General features: G+C 31.9%; 1 protein-coding gene across 1 annotated transcript in view; it reads right to left on the bottom strand.

Annotated features, from left to right (window-relative positions):
* The window catches only part of LOC129225068 (acylamino-acid-releasing enzyme-like), a 72,110-nt gene that overhangs the window by 26,977 nt on the left and 24,877 nt on the right, over window positions 1-20,256 (bottom strand). The window contains exons 10-14 of the mRNA XM_054859616.1: window positions 19,180-19,301; window positions 16,253-16,310; window positions 9,312-9,412; window positions 5,282-5,333; window positions 3,805-3,902 (exon numbers count right to left, since the gene is read on the bottom strand). Of these exons, the coding sequence (XP_054715591.1) occupies window positions 3,805-3,902; window positions 5,282-5,333; window positions 9,312-9,412; window positions 16,253-16,310; window positions 19,180-19,301 (431 nt within the window). The remainder of the gene's footprint in view (window positions 1-3,804; window positions 3,903-5,281; window positions 5,334-9,311; window positions 9,413-16,252; window positions 16,311-19,179; window positions 19,302-20,256) is intronic.

The following is a 20,256-nucleotide window of genomic DNA, read 5'->3' as shown; positions in this document are numbered from 1 at the left end:
TTCCTGTGGTAACAACTTCTTTCTTTCAGCAGATACTGATATAATTTTATCTCTGTCTTCTTCACAAGAAAAGCTTATATATATATAAGCTAAACCTTATTATTGCAAACCATTATCTGAACATTCAAGTAATTTTACATTTTAAAATTAAATTAAAAATTCTTTATTTTTCAAAATTAGTTCTGAGGTAGATGACTGGGGCACTTATGAACACAATATGTAGGGGTACACATGAACAGTTCCTTTATCCTCGCCATAATAACAAATATTATAGCAGGGTGGTTATAAGTGTTACAAAAGGTGCAAAGATTTATAATTGTTATTTTGCTACAGTCAGTTTGTAGGTTTATTGTTTATTATTTATACTACATAATTATTAGTTACTTATTTATTTTATTATTTTTTAAATTCTTTCGTTACTAAAAAGTTGGCCAACAATTTATTCACAAGGAAAAATTGAATATTTTCTTCAACTAGAAACTGAAGCATAAAATTTTTTTTAATTGATCATATTCTGTATGAAGCTTTAACGCACTTTTTAACACGGATAAATTTTACATAATACAGTTTTTTTTGTTAATTCAGTGATTAGAATATGCTGCGAAACTTTAAAACTTGACAGTGAGCAGAGTTATATAATTCGGAAAAATATTTTTTTATCGACAGTTACTGTACAATTTTAATTGACACAGCATTGGTTACAAATGCTTCAATGTAACCAATTTGCATATATGTATATGTTTCATATTAAAGAATTTTTCGTTGAAATATGATGCTTGTCCTGAATTTTTCAATCGTGTTCATATCTACCCCAGGCTTGTTCACATGTGCCCCTCCTTATAGGGGCACAAAGAAAAGACTACTCAATTATGGGGACACTTCTTCTTTGAAATATATTTCTCTGATAATATATTTTGAGAAATTAAGAGCTATGAAAAATTGTTCACATGTGCCTCCCTTTCCCCTATAAGAAATAAGTCAAAAATAAGACAATAAAGAACAATTCTTTTTCTGCGTAATACAAGTCAGTATTAAAAGCATTTTTTACTTAAAGGAGGGGAGAATTGCCAATTAATCAAAGCAAAAAGATATGTATTTTGAGACAGTCATTAACAATTTTCAGTTTTATCTACGGTTTAAACAAACAAACTGGAAAGTATTTGTAAATAATATTTATATCAAAATAAATTAAACTAATTCAATCTATTATTAAGCTAAAATTCGTTTAGCAACACAACTAGAATTTCAAACAGTACAGAAAATGTGTTTTCACACCTACATATAAATATGTATAGATTAATACTAACTGAAATATTTGTTAAGAGATATAGGTAGTTTGCAGCATAAGATGGAATAGTTTAATTCTAAAACAAAAATGCACACTAAATTATTTCTTCAAATGTTCAATAAGTAGGAAAACTTTCATTACTAAATTATCAAATAATAGATTAAACTCAGAGAAAGTTATTTTATTTTAACAGGCTAAAAGGCGATTACGTATTAATTGAAAAAGGATTTGCAAAAGTTAACACAAACCATCATTGAAAAACTAAACTTTCAGATTTCAATTCCATATTTTTCCAAAATAATGCAAAGACATTTTGAATGAATTTCAAAAATAGAACTTACAAGAAGGTGAGCAAATTTGTACACTCCGTCAATCAAAAAAGTTTTCATAAATATATTTAAGGTGTGTCAACAATAGACTGTGTTCAAAAATATTTATAACTCTCGAAAACATAAGATTTTTACGCATATCTTAAGCTCTTTTAGAGAGCCTCCACAACTATAGGTGCCATCCCACATACAACACCTCTAGGCTAATCATGATTATGTAATAGTTCAGGGGATCCCTAACTTTTCCTAGTCATGGCAACCTTCCAGCAATTAAAATTTTCTCATGGCCCCCTAATTGTTTACCTCTATTACGTATCCATATTTATCTATCCATATATATGTATACAGCCAAACCTCCTTAATTTGAACACGTTTAAGTCAAATTAGATGAACTACATTTGCAATCCCTGTCCTATTGTATTTATACATAATGCTGTAAGTTGTTTTTTGGATAAGACAAATTAATTAGTTTTAAAAGTCCCTTTGAGTTTGTTTTAACAAAGTTTCACTGTATGTTTATTCATTTACTAGTATACAAATCAAATTACATATACCTACATAGAGATAGATAGTTAAACATAATGTTGTTGCACCCCCCCCCCATTGGCCAGCAGTGTTAGACCAAGTCCATGATATTGTACACCCTCAAAAATTCTAACACTATTAAAGGATCGTCAGTTAAATCCTGTTTCGAGAGCCCTAAGCACGGGCATGGCAAAAGCATATAAATATATAAACATTATGTTTATATATTTATATTCTTTTGCGGAAAAGGCCAGAAATTAAGTAGAAATAGAGTTACCACTTATTACGTGTGTAATGAAATAGACTTTTTAAGGTTCTTTATGAAAAGGAATGGAATTTTGTGTTATCATTTTATTAAAGCAAAACACATGGAAATGGGTGAAACTTTGACGAGTAACCATTACAATCTTCTCTTTAATTGACAATAATTTGATATTGCGGAAATTTTGCAGCACCCCTCGACTCTTTTCATGGCACCCACTGTGGGGAACCCCGGCACAGTTACAAATATGTTGTTTTTCAGTTCTATTAATTACTTTTGATAGCATAAATTGTTAAAATTGAAAAAGCTTGATTATTTTTGCAAAACATATTTTAGTGATATTAAGCTGTGCATCTACGTACAGTAATCTCTACTTAATATGATCATTAGAGCCCGGATTTGATTACGTAAAATTTTTTTAATGTCCTCAAACATTCAAAAATATGTTCTTGAAAATAGCAAAACATGCCCTTAATAATATAAAAAAATGCAGTAAAATAAAAGAATTTCTCTTAAATTTAAACATGAATTTTCTTTCAAAACATTATTTCTTTTCTAACTTTACAAAAAAAATGTCTTAAAATATTTATATTAGGATGAACCCTCACACAATTTTCATTGAAGTTCCAAATTCATGATAAATGATAAAATACAAAACGGAAAATGCATTGAGAGCCAAGCACAGACAGTTTTGGGGCAACAAGCGACTACTAGCATGAACAACCCTACCTTAATTAAATGTCAGGTTTTGATGGCCTTGGAAGGTTTGATATCATTGGAGGGGGCGGGGGGAGGAGGATGTCTAAAAACATATTTTGCACTGGTTCAATTAAAATGGGTGCATTTATTTATCCTATCTGCCGATAGAGTGGTGTGGTAGTTAGACGCTGGACTCTTACGCCCAAAGGCGCAGGTTCGGTCCTGGCTCTCGTAGGTGGATTTTCAAGATGCAGAAAATCAAGTCTTCATGTCGTATGATTATGCGGCATGTAGAATATCCCTTGAGTTTTCGTTTGACATGGAGTATCTCTTGGCAAAATTAAATTCCTAGGGCTGGTTTGCATCAAATAGAGCCCAGGTGTGTCCATCTAGTGGGGAAACTGGGCGTTAAAATTCTCGTGGCAATGGCACCCCACCAATAGTGGTGTCACATGAAAGAGTGGTTGCTATGCCTCGGGATCACACTAGGTCTGCAAAAGGCATTTGCCTCTACTGTATAAAATATGTAGAATGAATATATATATATATATATATATATATATATATATATATATATATATATATATATATATATATATATATATATATATATATATCTTATCTTAATGGGGATCATCGCTGATGTTTTTTAAATTGTTTTAATCTGGATAATCAGTAGCATGCAAATTTAAAAATTATACCAAGCAAGGCTCTGTATCAGGTGACGATGCTGATGCAATAATGAAGTCTTCACAAACATCAAGAACACTGCAGTCACTAAACTTGTAGCCATTAACCTCTGCAAACAAAGTTAAAAAAGAATGTTAATAACCTTTAAACAGAGCTTGAAAAATGCTTATGCTACATTTACTAAACATTTACTAAATTTGAGAAAATTAATAAGTGGGAGGGGGGGGGGAAGGAAAAGAAAAGAAACTTCAACAAAATTCAAAAATAATCAGATGGAATAGCTCCCTAAAGTGTGAAATAATCACTGCTTAGGAAATGCATCACTCACTCATATGAAACTGTCAAGATCAAAATCAATACAAAAATTTCAAAAAACTATCATGCAATAAAATCATCTTCATCAAAAACAGAAATTCTCTGCAGTTGCAGAAGTATATATTGTACATAGATTTATAGATTTAACCATGTACAAACTTAAACTCTGTGTCTTAAATTTGTATATGTTTTGATATCACTTCATCTAGGGCGGGGGCCCTAGATGGGCGCTATAGAAAGGGGTTCTATGGCGGGAAACACTCCACCAATGCCAGAATTTTCACTCTGATACACTTCGGTAGGTAATGCAAGTAAAATGCAACAAGTAATTTTACAAAGTAATCAATAACAGCAAAGCAGAACATTAGATTTTTCCTTCAAACCACAAGCATGCACTTTGGCAGAATTGAAAATCGGTGCTTGCGCAGAAGAAATTCCAAGAGAAATAATTGTTTTTTGGCGAGAGAAGTTATTTTTGGTGCAGATATGGCACTAATGTGTTTTAGTTAAGAAAGAAATAAAAAGTATATATATCTTTAAAAAAAAAAAACAAGAATAGCAGGGCAAAAAGTTAAAAATCAGGATATCTATGAACTCTGTAATATACAATGAAATCTCGTTACAATGAATACCAAAACAATGAAATGTTCGTTTAAACAAAATAAGGTTTCAGTCTGAATTAGTTGCATCACATTGCTAGAACTGGATTACAGTGAAATACACATTACAACGAACAAAATTTGAAATAACTTGAAATTCACTGTAACGAGATGTCATCGCACTTTCATTTGCTTACAAAAAAAAAAAAAAAAAATCGTAAATCTCAGAAGAGAAAAATGCTTATCACTGTCAGGGTTGCAATAGAATACAGCATTATTTTTTTCTTGAGTTTGTATCAAGAGGGTACACTTTCCTCTCTCTCTTTCAGTTAATTTATATTTTTCCAATATTTCAAAACTAATTTCAGTATTAATTCAGCCTTTTCAGCACGAGAGGGAAAAATATCTAGTACATATCCAGAAAGTCAAGTATTTCCAGCATTAGTATCCCTGATTAGAACACACACTTCTACTTTGATTAAACTAAATGCATATAACTTATACTTTCATGTTTATTGCTCTTAAGCAAACTGCAGCTATTTTAGTAATTTAAAAAGAAAAAAAAAATGCTTACCTACACCTAACTTTACAACCTCTGAAGTTTCTGTATTAATACACAATATGACCTGAAAATAAAAAAAACCAAAACAATAAGTACATTTTTAAAAACTGGACACAAACAGTAAATACTTGCACATTTGACAACCTCAGAGACACCCACCAAAAGTTATTACACACGATGTTCTTTTGATCCTTTTTAAAACACTACCAAAAAGTGACGTTTTAATTTAGATGCAGTACAAAGTAAAATGCATTTGTATCATATTCTTCAAAATCATTTATTATTGTATTTATAAAGGGATTTAAGCAAAGGTTTAAAGTAAGGGATAAAAAGGTAGAGAATGGTTATTTGTGATTTTTAATAGAAAAAATTCATGAATAAGAGTGCTGGAAATGGAGACTAATTTTCTGATAAACATTGAAAATACAGCCTGAGTAAAAACTTTAAGGCTAGTAAACTTTTTTGAGAAATTGGACACATCTTAAACTTTTGGATCAAAAAATCATTTTAGTGATAATTATTAACCTTAAACACAAGATAAAATTTTGTTTGAGTATATTTCTTTATCAGAAAATACTACAGATCAACATTTAATCCTGAGTAAAATCTTTAAGGCCAACATAGAAAAAAGCAAATGAAGACAAAGATAAAAATATTTATGAGCTTGTGTAGGAGTCATTTCTTCAAATTGCCTCTAATATTCTTGTTTTCATGGATAAAACTAGTTTTTGACAATGTTAGGGATATATTTTATGCCATTCATCTTCAATATTAAATTTCAGCTGTGTTTGATGAAGTTAAATGTCCCTCAATTGCATAAATTTGTCTTGCTAAGTCAACCCATAAGTTCTATATTAAGCTAAGATCTGTAGACTTAGTTGATCATTTCAAAGTTTTAACATTGTTGACTTGGAACCATTTTTTTGCACTGTTACTCGAACGCATAAGTGCACTGTCATGCTGAGATTTTCAATTTTCTCCAGCAATACATTCAGCATCTGGTAAAACGATGGATTGGAAGGACATTTTATATGCTTGTGAATTCATTTTACTTGAAACAAACATAACGGAGCCCACACTATTATAAGCAAAGTCAAGCTCTTAAGTCATGCTAGAGCCTCCATCTAATTGGCGCTTGGAGAGTAATTCTTTTTCTTTTCGTAAAGTATGCCAATTGTGTTTCCATCTGCCTGGTTCATCCAAATTCCACTTCTTTTCTTCAGAAAAAATATTTGCATCCACTGGTTACCCCAGGTCATGATTTTCTGGCTAAAGTTCAAATGCCCTATGTTGTGCTTAGTCAGTAACTGAAGCTTAGGCAATTTTGCTGCATAAATAAAACCTCCACACCTTTTAAATGTGATATACATAGTTTTTGACAAACATTTAAACCTATCATTAAAATAAGGTTCCTGATTGAGTAATTTTCAGGTGATGTAAGTTTGCAAATTCTTCCTCCGTCCCGTGAAGACAAAGCTTTGGGTCTTTTCTAAGTGCTTTTTTTACCGTAACTATGTTTCAATTGAAAAAAGTGGTTGACTTCGACCTACACTCTTTCTTTTTTTTTCATAATACTATGCCTAATCATCCCCGTTGAAAGAAAAACTTCAATTTGCCTTCTTTCATGAACAGTCAATTTCTTACCTTTTAACATCTTCACAAAGAGAACCAAAACTTTGATGAAATTAATGACAAAAATACAAGTTGAAATGTTTCCATAATATTTTAACTCAGGTGATAGTTATACCAGTATATGTACCTGTAGTTTAAAAAATACACTAGTGTCCTTAAAGTTTTTAGTCAGGCTAAAATACTAACTATGAATACACCAATGTTTTCTGGCAATTTCATACTTTACAAATCCTGTCTTTTGTGTTATTTCTTACGTATGAACATCAATAGTTAATAATACAATAAATATTAAAACCCCCTTAATTTTATTTTCTAGTTTTCACAAAAAAATTTACTGGCCTTAAAGTTTTTACTCAGGCTGTATTAGGTAGTTAAACATGTTAGCAAGCACACAGTATTTTTCAGAATTAGCAATTTATTAGATACATATAAATAGTAAAACTTCAGACAGCTAAATTTAAACATCTTAAAAACAAGAAACACAGAACAAACATGAAAATTTTATAACAGTTATTAAATTCATAAAAAGTTATCAACGTAAAAATTATTAAGTAATATAAACTATGCATTTACTGCAAAAACAAGCAATTTAATGAAGTTAAATGCATTTCTCAAGATTATACTGTAAAGAAATGGAAGAAAAATGTCTTCAATAATTGTAGTTGAATTTCTATTTAAGGTTTTTCAAGGGACTACAAAAAAATTGTCCATAAGTAGAATGCATCCTTGAACAGAATTTTCTAAAACTACAGTGGAGGGCTTAGGCCGTGAAAAGTTACTCTTAAATAGAGCGTAGTTAAACATAAAACCAACACTATTCTTATTTTTCATGTATTCCTCTTTTTATTTATTAATTTTTTTACGCAATGCGATGTTAAAACATAATAAGAATACTAATGCTTATACAGGGTGTTGCATTTTAACCTGCAAGATCTCTATTTTTACAACCGTTAGTCTTTTGGGGGAAAATATGGCAGTTAACGAGGGTTTAAATTTATATGTGAGCAAAGAGTGTGGCTTCTCAAAATGTTTGAGGTTTTGTCGTGTGTTTTCGCATATCACGGCATAGCATTGACAAAAAATTTTGAATAGCAATGAAAAATATAAATACTTTGCTTTTTTACTTCAACAACCTGTCATTCTTCTAAAAGGGCGATAAGTTCCCATTTCATCTTCTGTATGGTTCCTAAAAACTTTGAACTCTAATATCTCCTTGAGTTTTGGTAGCACAAATGTCAAGTTTTTTGTGTTAGTAATATTTTTCAATGTGGATTATTTCTCTAAATAGAAGTTAGGGGACCTAGGGCCCGTATAAAAAGTTAAATTTGTATTTTTTGACTCATTTTTATTTTAGCTTCAAACTTTCAAAATCTTAACTTTGCATCTGATTTTGAACATTTTTGCAACTGAAAGTATGCATTTAAGATTAACCGTTGCGAAAATAGAGATCTTGTAGATTAAAACGGAACACCCGTATAAAAGTATAAATACAGTGCCCGCCGCTTATTAAAATCACATTCGTTTGGTGGACATTTGATTTTATAAAGCAGCCGATTTTATTAACCGGCATTCAAAAAAAAAAAAAAAAAAGAAAGGTTTTGAAGTTTAAATACTCTAAAAATGAATTGAACTACTTCATTTATTTCTATTTTAAGTATTTCAAAATACAGTTATCATTTTAACTAAACATGAGGTACATTTTTTTTTATAATTATTTGCACAAGGATCTTAAACTGTAGGTGTATTGTTGTTTGCTTAACAGAATTGGGAGAACGAAGATTCAATATCGTTTGAGAGTTTACAAAGTGTTTTGTAACGTTCAACATATTTTCCTCTTTGTTCTGAAGTGCGTAGTACATCATCAAGCGCTTTTCTGACATCTATTGAAAATGAAGAGGCAAATTGGACTCTGAGATATTCTCAACTTCTGAAAAGCTGATTCCTTCACTTCTTGGTGGCGCTTTAACAATTTTTTACGTATGATGTCCAAAAGTTTGATTTTGTAAAACGGCGATAGTGATTTTATTAAAAGATGGTTTTAACATGTTTTGGTATTGCAATGATTCTGTTCTTCCAGATTTGATTTTAAAAAGCGGCTGATTTTATAATCCAGCGATTTTATTAGTGGCGGGTACTGTAATAAAAAAGTTTTGGTTTGAGAAAATTATAATAAAAAATAAAATAACGAAATGAAAATAACAAAAAACTTGCAAAGCTGACAAAGTGGTTAAGCAGAAATCATAATAGGATAGTGTTAAAGCAGTAAAAAATGCTTAATATAAACTAAAATATTGCAATGAATTTTTTTTTAAATAAATGACATTTGATTAGAAAACAGATATTGTTTTGAATGGTTTTCAAAGGTATAAATCATTAGGGTGAATTGACAGAGTGCAGAAAGTAATCTAACCTGACAACTTCTCCAGATGGATGAAAAGAAAATTAATTTGTCATCTGAAGTGAGACATCTTGGAGGAAAACCAGTAGCAAAAATTCCCGGAAATGAGTCGCCTGTAATGCAATTAAAAAATGAAACAATTGAAACAAGATTGGCAGTGGTGCAGGGGAAAGGAAAGGTCCAGGGGGTCCGGACCCCTCCCATCGCCCTTGAGTTTTCTTTGATTGGCTATAATCCTATCCTATGTATGATTCCAAGCAAGGGGAACAATAATTTCAGATTTAATAAAAGAAAATAAAATTTATTTTCGCTCTCTTTCTTCCCTGCAAAAATTGAACTGCATGTGAACATAAATTGTTTTATAACAACTATTTTGCTTTGCTGTTTTTAGCCTACTTTCCCAGTAAAAATCAGAAAAAGAAGAAAAAAGCATGAAAGAAGGCTCAATGCATCTTAAAATGACTTGTTTTTATTTTTACGCTAAAGTTTCAATTTAGGTACTTAGTTTTTGGCGAATTAACTCGAAGACATTTATGTTTCTACATAAAGATATGCGCAGACAATTTTTTTTTTTTGACAATGAAAATTATTTCTTTAAGTTGACATTTTATTGTTTTCTTTTGTTTTGGTAAGTGCATTAATTCATTTAAAAAAATGTTTTTGGCAACAGGGGAAAAAGACGATTTTTTTTTGATATGATGCATTTATTTTAATGAGCTCATTAATTTTAATTATTATTTTTTCGTTTTGAAAGCTGTTAGATTTTTTTTAATGGAAAAAAGTGTATTAGCGGCTTTGTTTAAAAGTTGCTGCTATTTTATTTGTTCGTTTTTTTTCTTTTTTTTTTTACGCATCTAATTTTTTTAGATGAGTGAGGAATATATATATTTCATTCCTAGAAATCAGCTTAAAGTATTTTAAAAATATGTTTGAAAAAATTTGCGACTTTAGCTATTTTTGGGAATATTGATCAAGTACTAGAAAGTAGTATGGGTATACGGGAAAGTAGGCTCATCTAGTTCTAGACAGAACTTCTTGTTATTTTTCATTTTGGGAAAAGTAAATACATTCATTTTTGTGCTTTCTGGTATTTTAATTAAGTACAGTCGAACTTGCTGATAGCGAGCCCTGTTTTGATGAAAACTCGGATTTAGCGAGAAAATCAAAGAGATTTGGTTGGTTCGATGTTAAGTCTATGGGAAAAAAAACTCGCTTTTAACGAGCAAACCTTCCTTAAAGCAAGCAATGTTTTTGTCATTCATAAAATGTCTCTTGTTTTCCTCCTCAGAGAAGATTATTCTATTTTCGGAAAAATTCCATTAACATTTTGAAATCAATCGTAAGCTATATACATCTTTACTAATAATAAAGCCGAAAGTCTCTCTGTCTGTCATGATCTCTGACTCGCATAGCGCCTAGACTGTTCGGCCCCTTTTCATGAAATTTGGCACAGAATTAGTTTGTAGCATGGGGGTGTACACCTCGAAGGAATTTTTCGAAAATTCGATTTTGTTCTTTTTCTATTCCAATTTTAAGAACATTTTCCCGAGCAAAATTATCATAAGATGGACCAGTAAATTACCAAGTTATCATAACGTGGAACCGTAACATGGTCAAGGCGATTGGCGAGAAATTCATCTTACATTATTTGTGAATATACAGGTGAACCAAAAGGCCTTTTAATTTTCTACTACGGGCAAAGCCGTGCGGGTGCCACTAGTAAGACATAAATCATGAGAACAAGTGATGATACGACCCTTTTTTTGAAATCCATCGAGTAGAAGAGTATTTAAAAGCTATATATTTGCTGAAGAGAATGTTATCATTTTCGAGGACATTGTAGCTGAAAGTCAAGAGAGAAAAAAAAAAAAAGACCACCATAACGACAAATGTGAAGAATTTGAAGTTAAGTAGCACTCAACATACTTGGTTTCTAAAGTGCAGAAAAACTCCAAACTATTTTGAAGCCACAGATGCAAATGAAGAGGTTTTCCGGCCCTCACTTTCCTCAAAAACAGTAACAAAAGAGAGACAATAAGACTGAAAAACAAATAACCAACTTCTTTGGCACTGTACAGAAACATAATATTAAAAAGCAAGCATGTATAAAATTTTATGATTTTTTCACGAACCCCTTTTTTACAAGCACTTGGTTATAACGAGCAAATATTGCAGTCCCTTCGTGTGCTTGTTATAAGAGAGTTCAACTATATAATTTTTTTTAATTGATCTAAGTAATTATTTAATGGCTTTATTTCTTTATTTATTTTTGTATGTGTATATGTGATGTGTTCCTTACAATCAATAATAGGATAGTGTCAAAGCAGTAAAAACCTTTTGTTAAACCCCTTTTTTATGAGCACTTGGTGATAACGAGCAAATATTGCAGTCCCTTCGTGTGCTCGTTATAAGAGAGTTCGACTGTATATATATTTTTTTATTGATCTAAGTAATTATTTAATGGCTTTATTTATTTATTTATTTTTGTGTGTGTATGTGTGATGTGTTCCTTACAATCAATAATAGGATAGTGTCAAAGCAGTAAAAACCTTTTGTTAAACCCCTTTTTTATGAGCACTTGGTGATAACGAGCAAATATTGCAGTCCCTTCGTGTGCTCGTTATAAGAGAGTTCGACTGTATTATTTTTTTTTATTGATCTAAGTAATTATTTAATGGCTTTATTTATTTATTTATTTTTGTGTGTGTATGTGTGATGTGTTCCTTACAATCAATAATAGGATAGTGTCAAAGCAGTAAAAACCTTTTGTTGAACCCCTTTTTTATGAGCACTTGGTGATGAGCAAATATTGCAGTCCCTTCGTGTGCTCGTTATAAGAGAGTTCGACTGTATAATTTTTTTTTAATTGATCTAAGTAATTATTTAATGGCTTTATTTATTTATTTATTTTTGTGTGTGTATGTGTGATGTGTTCCTTACAATCAATAATAGGATAGTGTCAAAGCAGTAAAAACCTTTTGTTGAACCCCTTTTTTATGAGCACTTGGTGATAACGAGCAAACATTGCAGTCCCTTCGTGTGCTCATTATAAGAGAGTTCGACTGTATATATTTTTTTTTATTGATCTAAGTAATTATTTAATGGCTTTATTTATTTATTTATTTTTGTGTGTGTATGTGTGATGTGTTCCTTACAATCAATAATAGGATAGTGTCAAAGCAGTAAAAACCTTTTGTTGAACCCCTTTTTTATGAGCACTTGGTGATAACGAGCAAACATTGCAGTCCCTTCGTGTGCTCATTATAAGAGAGTTCGACTGTATATATTTTTTTTTATTGATCTAAGTAATTATTTAATGGCTTTATTTATTTATTTATTTTTGTGTGTGTATGTGTGATGTGTTCCTTACAATCAATAATAGGATAGTGTCAAAGCAGTAAAAACCTTTTGTTGAACCCCTGTTTTATGAGCACTTGGTGATAACGAGCAAACATTGCAGTCCCTTCGTGTGCTCGTTATAAGAGAGTTCGACTGTATAATTTAATTTTTTTTATTGATCTAAGTAATTATTCAATGGCTTTATTTATTTATTTATTTTGTGTGTGTGTGTGTGTGTTGTGTTCCTTACAGCCAATAAAATCAAACGAATATTTTTGAATTCATGTTGGAGTATGATATAAGATGAGAATGTTGGACCCTCGATCCTAAATGTCCTCCTTTAAAAAATTCCTCTGTGCGCCCCCCCCCAAGATTGGTGAGAACAATTCACAATACAAATCAGCTGATTTTCCTAATTGCACTGGGGAAAAATATTAATGAAAGTATTGTATAAATTACTGCATGGAATCATGAAACTAAAAGGTGAATAATAACATAAACATTATTCAAAAAAATGTTTAATGCACAAATATTTTTGGCACAAATTAAAATGATACAAAATATAGATGGAAGTGCATAAAATATTTATATTTTTCACAGCTAAAGTACCTGTGTTACGAATTAAGAAACATTAATTGCTTCTACTCACACTATAGTCTTCGTCAAAGCTTCTTTTTTTTAACAAAAATAATCAGATAATTAAAAAAAATTTTTATCGATGTTTATTCAAAGCAAGGTACAAAAGTTAAGATTTTTCCTGACAAATACTTATAAAGAGCCATTTTTGAGTTTTGGGAACATGAAAAATGCTATAGTTAATTTCTATTGTTGCATTTTTTTTTTAATCCACAAGTAAACTATATATCAGGATTTTCTCCCATTTTCTAACAATAAAAGTTCTTTGCTATAATTTAAGCGGCTCAGAGGCAGCTTTTAATGCATCGGAAACTCATGGTTGAATAGAAGCACCATTTTCGTCTACATTTACAAGCTTTAAATAGACAAATGCAACAATTTAAAAAATATACTATTCTTAGAGTCTTATCTTGTAAAAATGTTAGATTTTTCAAACTTGCTAGTACTTTTGGCCAATAGTCTAAGTAGGGATTTCTTAAAATGAGTCTATTTGGAAGATAAGATTGCTATTTTTACTTTTTGCTTGTATAAGTTTCCTCTCTCTTATTAATCAGAGCTGCCAACTGCTACGAAAAGATTGTAGTTTCTACGAATTACAGCTTTAAACTATGAAGCTACGAAAGTGGGTCCAAAAATTACGATTTTCTGTTTTTTTTTTTAATTTATAATCCCAAGAATGAAAAAAAAAAAAAAAAAAAACAGCACGATTACTAAACCGGTAAGCTCAGAAAATCAAACTTCTATGCTGACAGTCTCTGCGCAACTAGCATCACTCTTTGAAAGTTGCATTGTGTAAAGATAGATCGGTTTTTAGATTGCGACGCTGATCCAGTCATTGAACCTTCAGCAAAAGAGAGGAAAAAACTGCCAAAAGCAGGGCCCGATTTGGAAGTGTGGAGGCCCCGGGGCAACGAAGAAGTGGAGGCCCCTAATCAGGGTTCGCAAAGATCATCATATTTCCGAAAATTACTTTGATATATATCCAAATATTTTGATATATATGTGTATATCCGATATTTTCGATCAGCACTTTAATAGTAAACACATCCTGAAGTTACTGCTATTTATATTTTTATATTATTATTATAATTTATAGGGGAGAAAAAACGCAAAATTTGCTAACCTGTAAAAGTTAGAATATTTTGTAAAAATTTTATTGTGGGGGCCCCTTTGTTGCGGAGGCCCCGGGGCAGCAGCCCCGCCTGCCCTCCCCTAAATCCGGCCCTGGCCAAAAGCAATGTATCAAATTTGAAATTTGTTTAGTATCATTGTTTTTGTTCCTTATACTGTTGACAATTCATCTCTGTTTAAATCTGCGGCGCCCCTCCCCTCCAACTGCAAAATGTTGCTACAATTTTGGATTTTCAAAAGTTCGCAGCTCTGTAAGTAATGATAAATATTTCTCACAACAGGTAAGAATTAATTAAGCTCAAAGAAAAATCCCTGTTGTTGTACTGAATTTTTTGGGAAATGAAAGTTTTAAAAAGACAGAATACGGAATAAATATGCTTCAAAAAGAATTGGATTATAATGATTTTCATACTCGTGCATGAAAAGGCTTTGTTTTTGGGATCACAATTGTTTAACCCCTGTAGGGATTCTTCTCCAAATTTTAATAACTGAAAAATATTTTAACCACTTTCGGGGAATTTCATTGTTTTGATGAAAATCCAAGAGACATTTGGTTTATTAGAGAGATCAAGAGAAGGCAACAAAATTCGAGAATCTCTCGAACTAATCAGGGGAAGCTATGTTATGCTGTAATTATGCTATTCGAAGTTGAGATAATATGAACGGAACAAATGGGAGAGTTTTTGGAGCTACACTACCACCTAATTTAATCTGAATGTTTTTTAGAACAATAAGTCACAAATAATAATAATAAATCAAAAAGAGTCCCTTCATATCAAGATTTTTCTTCTTAAACAGTTTTTCCATCATTTGGCACTTGCATTAAAAACATTTCATTATTGCAAATTATTGACTTTAAAAATTGAAGAAAAAAAGAAAGGCACAATTGAAATACAAATACAAATACAAAAGGCGACGACCAGCAACAGGCTCTGCGCCCAGCTAGACTGGTCCTAGTCAATTTACAATCCCCAGTGAAGATCAATGGCCCTCTTAAAACTATCTACTCCCTTGCTCATTACCACCTCTTCCGGTAAGCTGTTCCAAGGTTCCACTACCCTGCTAAAATAATAATTTTTCCTAACATCCATGAGATTTAAATAGTTTAAAACAATGACCCCTTGTCCTGTTTTCAGTGCTAAACTTCAGCCCCGTAACATCTTTCATTTTAATGAATTTAAACAGCTGGGTCATGTCCCCTCGGTCTCTTCTTTGCTCAAGACTGTACATTTTTAGCATTCTAAGCCTGAAATCATAGTCTAAATGAGAAAGTCCATTTATTAGCCTTGTAGCCCACCTTTGAACCCTTTCCAATACATTAATGTCTTTCTTAAGATAAGGAGACCAAAACTGAACAGCATACTCCAAATGAGGTCTTACCAAACTTCTGTTCCTTGAGGAACCCCGCTTAAAACCTCACTCGTTTTAGAATAATTTCCCCTTACAATTACCAAATAAAAAGCATTTAATATGATTTTGGCCTGACTTTAGCTTTAATCACAGCAACCTTTTTTTTAGGTACAAATGAAGTTCAATGTGAAAGTTTTTTATTGCATCATGAGTATACAGACCCATTATTTTGAGTTTTTGAAAAAACATAGTTAATATTTTTATACATAATTTAAATTTCAAAGGAAATAGGGTGGGTATCACATGATTTTTTTTTTTTTTTTTGGATACAAGAGTCCTACCATTTCATCTTTATTCTAGAAAAATCTCAACTAATATACTTTTTTTTTTCCAAAATTCAAAAAAGTATTTATCTTAACACAAACAGACTCTTACAATGAAAGATAATATTACTTCATGACAAGACAACTTTAGTAACCAGTCACTATTACACTCACCTTCTGCTGAAAACACCAAGTCCACAACAGTTTCAACACTTTGTGTCTTCCACTCCATCTAGAACAAAAAGTTACATAATTAAATGCATAATCAAGAAAACGAAGAACATTATACAGAACTAAAGTCCTTGGAGCTTACTAAGATTTTAACATTAAAATATATAAAAGAATTATAATAAGAAATTTTAAATGCATTAAGTTAAAAAAAAAAGAGAGATAAGTAATTAAACAAATAAGAGTACTACATGCAGGGTTTGCTCTAGGGTGCCGGATTGTACGATTCCCACAACATTTTCTAAAATTTCACATAATAAAAGTCCCTTAGCGGGCTTTTCTTGGATCAACATTCGCAGACATACACTGGTGGACAAAATTAAGAGATAGAAGGCCTTTTCCCAAGTATTTCGAGAAATACTGGATAAAAATTAATGAAATTTGGTATGGATATAACTTATAGAATGACAATAATGTGTGCAAAGCAAAAATTAAAGTGCCATTCATTGGCAAGAGTTATTGCCAATACTCCAATATGGACTGAACTTCATGATGGAAGATGGAAATGAAAATGAGGCTTGTATGGTATGTGGGCGCCTCTAGTATGTTGTGTGGTCCCCTCTGACAGATAGATAGCATGCACAACGAGTATACATGCTGTTAATAAGAGAGTTAAGGAGTGCTTAAGGAAGACCCTCCCACTCTTCCACCAGAGCAGTTTTTAACTCGGGAATGGTTCTGGGAGGGGGTTGGCGTATCGCAGTAGCCCTCCCACAAGCATTCCAAGCATGTTCGAAGAGGTTAAGGTCAGCATAATCGGCTGGCCAATCCATTTGACCAATGTATTTGGTTTCCAGATACTCCTCAACCAGGACAACCCTATGTGGTCGGGCAATGTCCTCAATAAAAACGAATTCAGGGCCAACAGCACTCCTGAAAAGACACACATAAGGTTGTAGGATCTCCTGTCTGTACCTAGGGTTTTCCTTGAACCAGTGTTACACACATGGAGTGATATGCGGGTATCTTGCAGGTGTGTGTGTGATCCTTGCCTGAACCATCACTCCTCCACCAATATAATGGCCCCTTTCTGTGATGTTACTGGAATGGTATCGGGTCCTAGGCTCCCTCTATATGAATATTCACCGAAAATCATGATGTAGACTGAATCTGGACTCATCTGTAATAAGAACATCAGGCCATTGGAACTGTATCCAATGTTGGTGCTGTCTGCACCATTGTAATTGCTCTGTTTTGTGGGAGTTAGTGAATAGGATGCAAATGGTGAACTTCCTGGCATACAACTCTCTTCCACCGAGCCTCCTGGCAACTGTCTTCCCTGAAACTAATGTTCCTGTGGCAGCAGTGAGGTCCCTAGACCGTTAAGTCGCTGTAGACGTCCTCTGGCGTTTGCCTGTAAGTAACAAATATTGGTCTTTATCGGTCGTTGTTGCCCTCGGACGACTTTGTCCTGGTCTACTGGACATTGTTCCCATGTTTTTAAGCTGACTCCACAAATTTGAACCAATGCTTGGAGTTACACCTAGCAACCTCAGCTTGGTACTGTTCTGCCTCATGTCTATCCACAATTCTCAACCTCATACCTTCATCTTAAAGACGATGTTCACTCATTTCACCTAAATATCAACAAGAAACACAATACAAATCGCTACTGTGCTGTAGAGTGGAATGAGCTGAGCAGCTGTCTGCAGACTTTTATACCTCCTTCTGCCTTAGCAACGTCCACAAGAATACGTAAACTCATCTCAGCGACACCAGCACCATAGGCCATTATATGGCAACCAGCAGTCCAGGTTTTGTGTGATATTTTCCGAGAAATGTGTGAAAACCCCACTCATCTCTTAATTTTCTCCACCAGTGTATGTTTAAAAAATCTCGAAATTTCTCATTTCGGATTTTTCCATTTTTCATATTTCTTAAGAAGATAACCAATATAAATGGATTGATTTACAATAATTGTCAACTGCTGTCTTATTAGCAATGAATAGAAGAATCTAGAAATTTAGAAACCAAGAACTAGGAATAAAAGATTGATGATCCTTTATTCTCTGCGATTACTGAACGTTCAAACACCTTTCGGAGTTTATCTTCTGCTTCTAGTTGCACCAAACAAAACGTATTTTTTAACTCATTTTGCCTCAAAACTGCACTAAAGTGCTTTTGTTGGTAAAATTGCCGCTTTCAGACGTTTATTTTTCTTTTAGAAGCACTGTTTGATTTGTTTATAATAGTTGAGAATTCTTCATTAAAAAAAAAAGAATCTTGCCTATGAAGCAGAAATGAAGAGTTTTAATGTTAATTTTCCTTAAAAAACATTAGTTGATATCTCTAAAATAATAAGTTGCACATTTATTTTAGCAAACAAATGAAACGTTCTCTTTCAATATTATGCTCGTTAAATAAGTTTTGTGCTGATGGTACATGATATGCAAATACTTTGTTCAAATAAATATTTATCTAAAATGTTCCAAGCAACTATAAAAAAAAAAAAAAAATAAAATAAATAAATAAATAAAACACTCAGATTTCAATTTTTAAAATCCCAAATGAAATTTAAAATAGTGGGAACTTTCCACCTAACTTTTGTTTCTGGTGCAAACTTTGACTACATCAATAATTTTTTTGGAGCATTCCATGGCGCACTTTAATATTATGATATGATGTGCTTGAATGCTAAAATTCTGTTGGGAGATTATTACATCGGGGATTTTGTTGGGGGCATATTATAAACATACATAATTTCATTATAACTAAAGATCAGTTTCATTTTACATCCCTCTTTTAAATCAGCCAAATAGTTTTTGCATAATATAGAATGGACATATAAAAAGGGTAATTCACATAAATTGAAAGAACAAGACCATTTTATGAATTGAAATGATAATTTTTTTTGGGTTTGGATGCATGCTTACCTTTCTCAACATGCTACACATTCGATGAGGACCACCAGCTTTGTTCTCGAGATAAAATAAATTTTCAAACGTAGAACTAAAGTGAGGGCTTATAATACAAGTGTTTCCTTCAGAAATAAAATCTAGAAAAATACATTGATGCAAATTAATTTTTGAAAGAAACAAAAGGTCATTCCTTACGTAAAAAAGTTTAAAGCTGATTAATTCAGCAGACCTTAGATACTGAGAAAAAGTCCAAGTGGAAAAAAATAACAACAGAACAATTTTTCAACTGTAATTGAGGAACAATATTTTATTATTTTTTTACAGTTTCAATCAATTATAAATTTTTAAAAACTAAAACAGCTTATAAACTTCATCACTTATGTTTTAAAACTAGAAGTGGCAAATCACCTTTATGGTTAATTTAAAACTAGTTAATGGTTAAAAAGAAAATAATTCGTAGTCATTCATAAGGGAAAAAAATTTTTTAGTAGAAGTCAGAATTAAAAAAATTAATACTTTTGAAAACAAAACAAAACCGCATTGAGCAAAAAAAAAATCATTTGCAAAAATAATGAAAAGCTGCATATTTAATGTAACATTAGTTACTTTGTAAACATGTTTTACTACCATACTGAAATATGAAATCAATTCAACTGTAATTCTCAATTCCATTACTCCAACTAGATATAAAATAGGGCAGTTAGTGCAATAAATGAATATCGTAATAACAATATAATAACACACAAAGAAATAAATTCAATTGCATATTTTGATGTTCAAAGAATAAGGGATCAATTATCCCTGAAGCTCATTGTTTGCTTTTGCAAAGGGGTTATTTGTGTTCCTGAAACACATATATGCAGCTAAATTTTCATTTTTGAGCATTATTACTATATTTGTTGTTGTTGTTGCTTAAACCATTTGAGTATCCGAGCTCGAGCAGACAATGGGACCCAATTTCAGGAAGATATGAACAGCTTCTGCTAACAGAGCACCACTAAAGTGGAAGTCTGATATAGCTCAGATAAGCACCATCTGTCAACATTTCAACACTTTTGATCCAAACCAGAAGATGAACAACTCTTGGTTCAG

The sequence above is a fragment of the Uloborus diversus genome, chromosome 6 (assembly GCF_026930045.1).
Source record: "Uloborus diversus isolate 005 chromosome 6, Udiv.v.3.1, whole genome shotgun sequence".
NCBI lineage: Eukaryota > Metazoa > Arthropoda > Arachnida > Araneae > Uloboridae > Uloborus > Uloborus diversus.
Note: the sequence above shows the minus strand (reverse complement) of the source record. Positions and strands in the feature narration are given on the sequence as shown.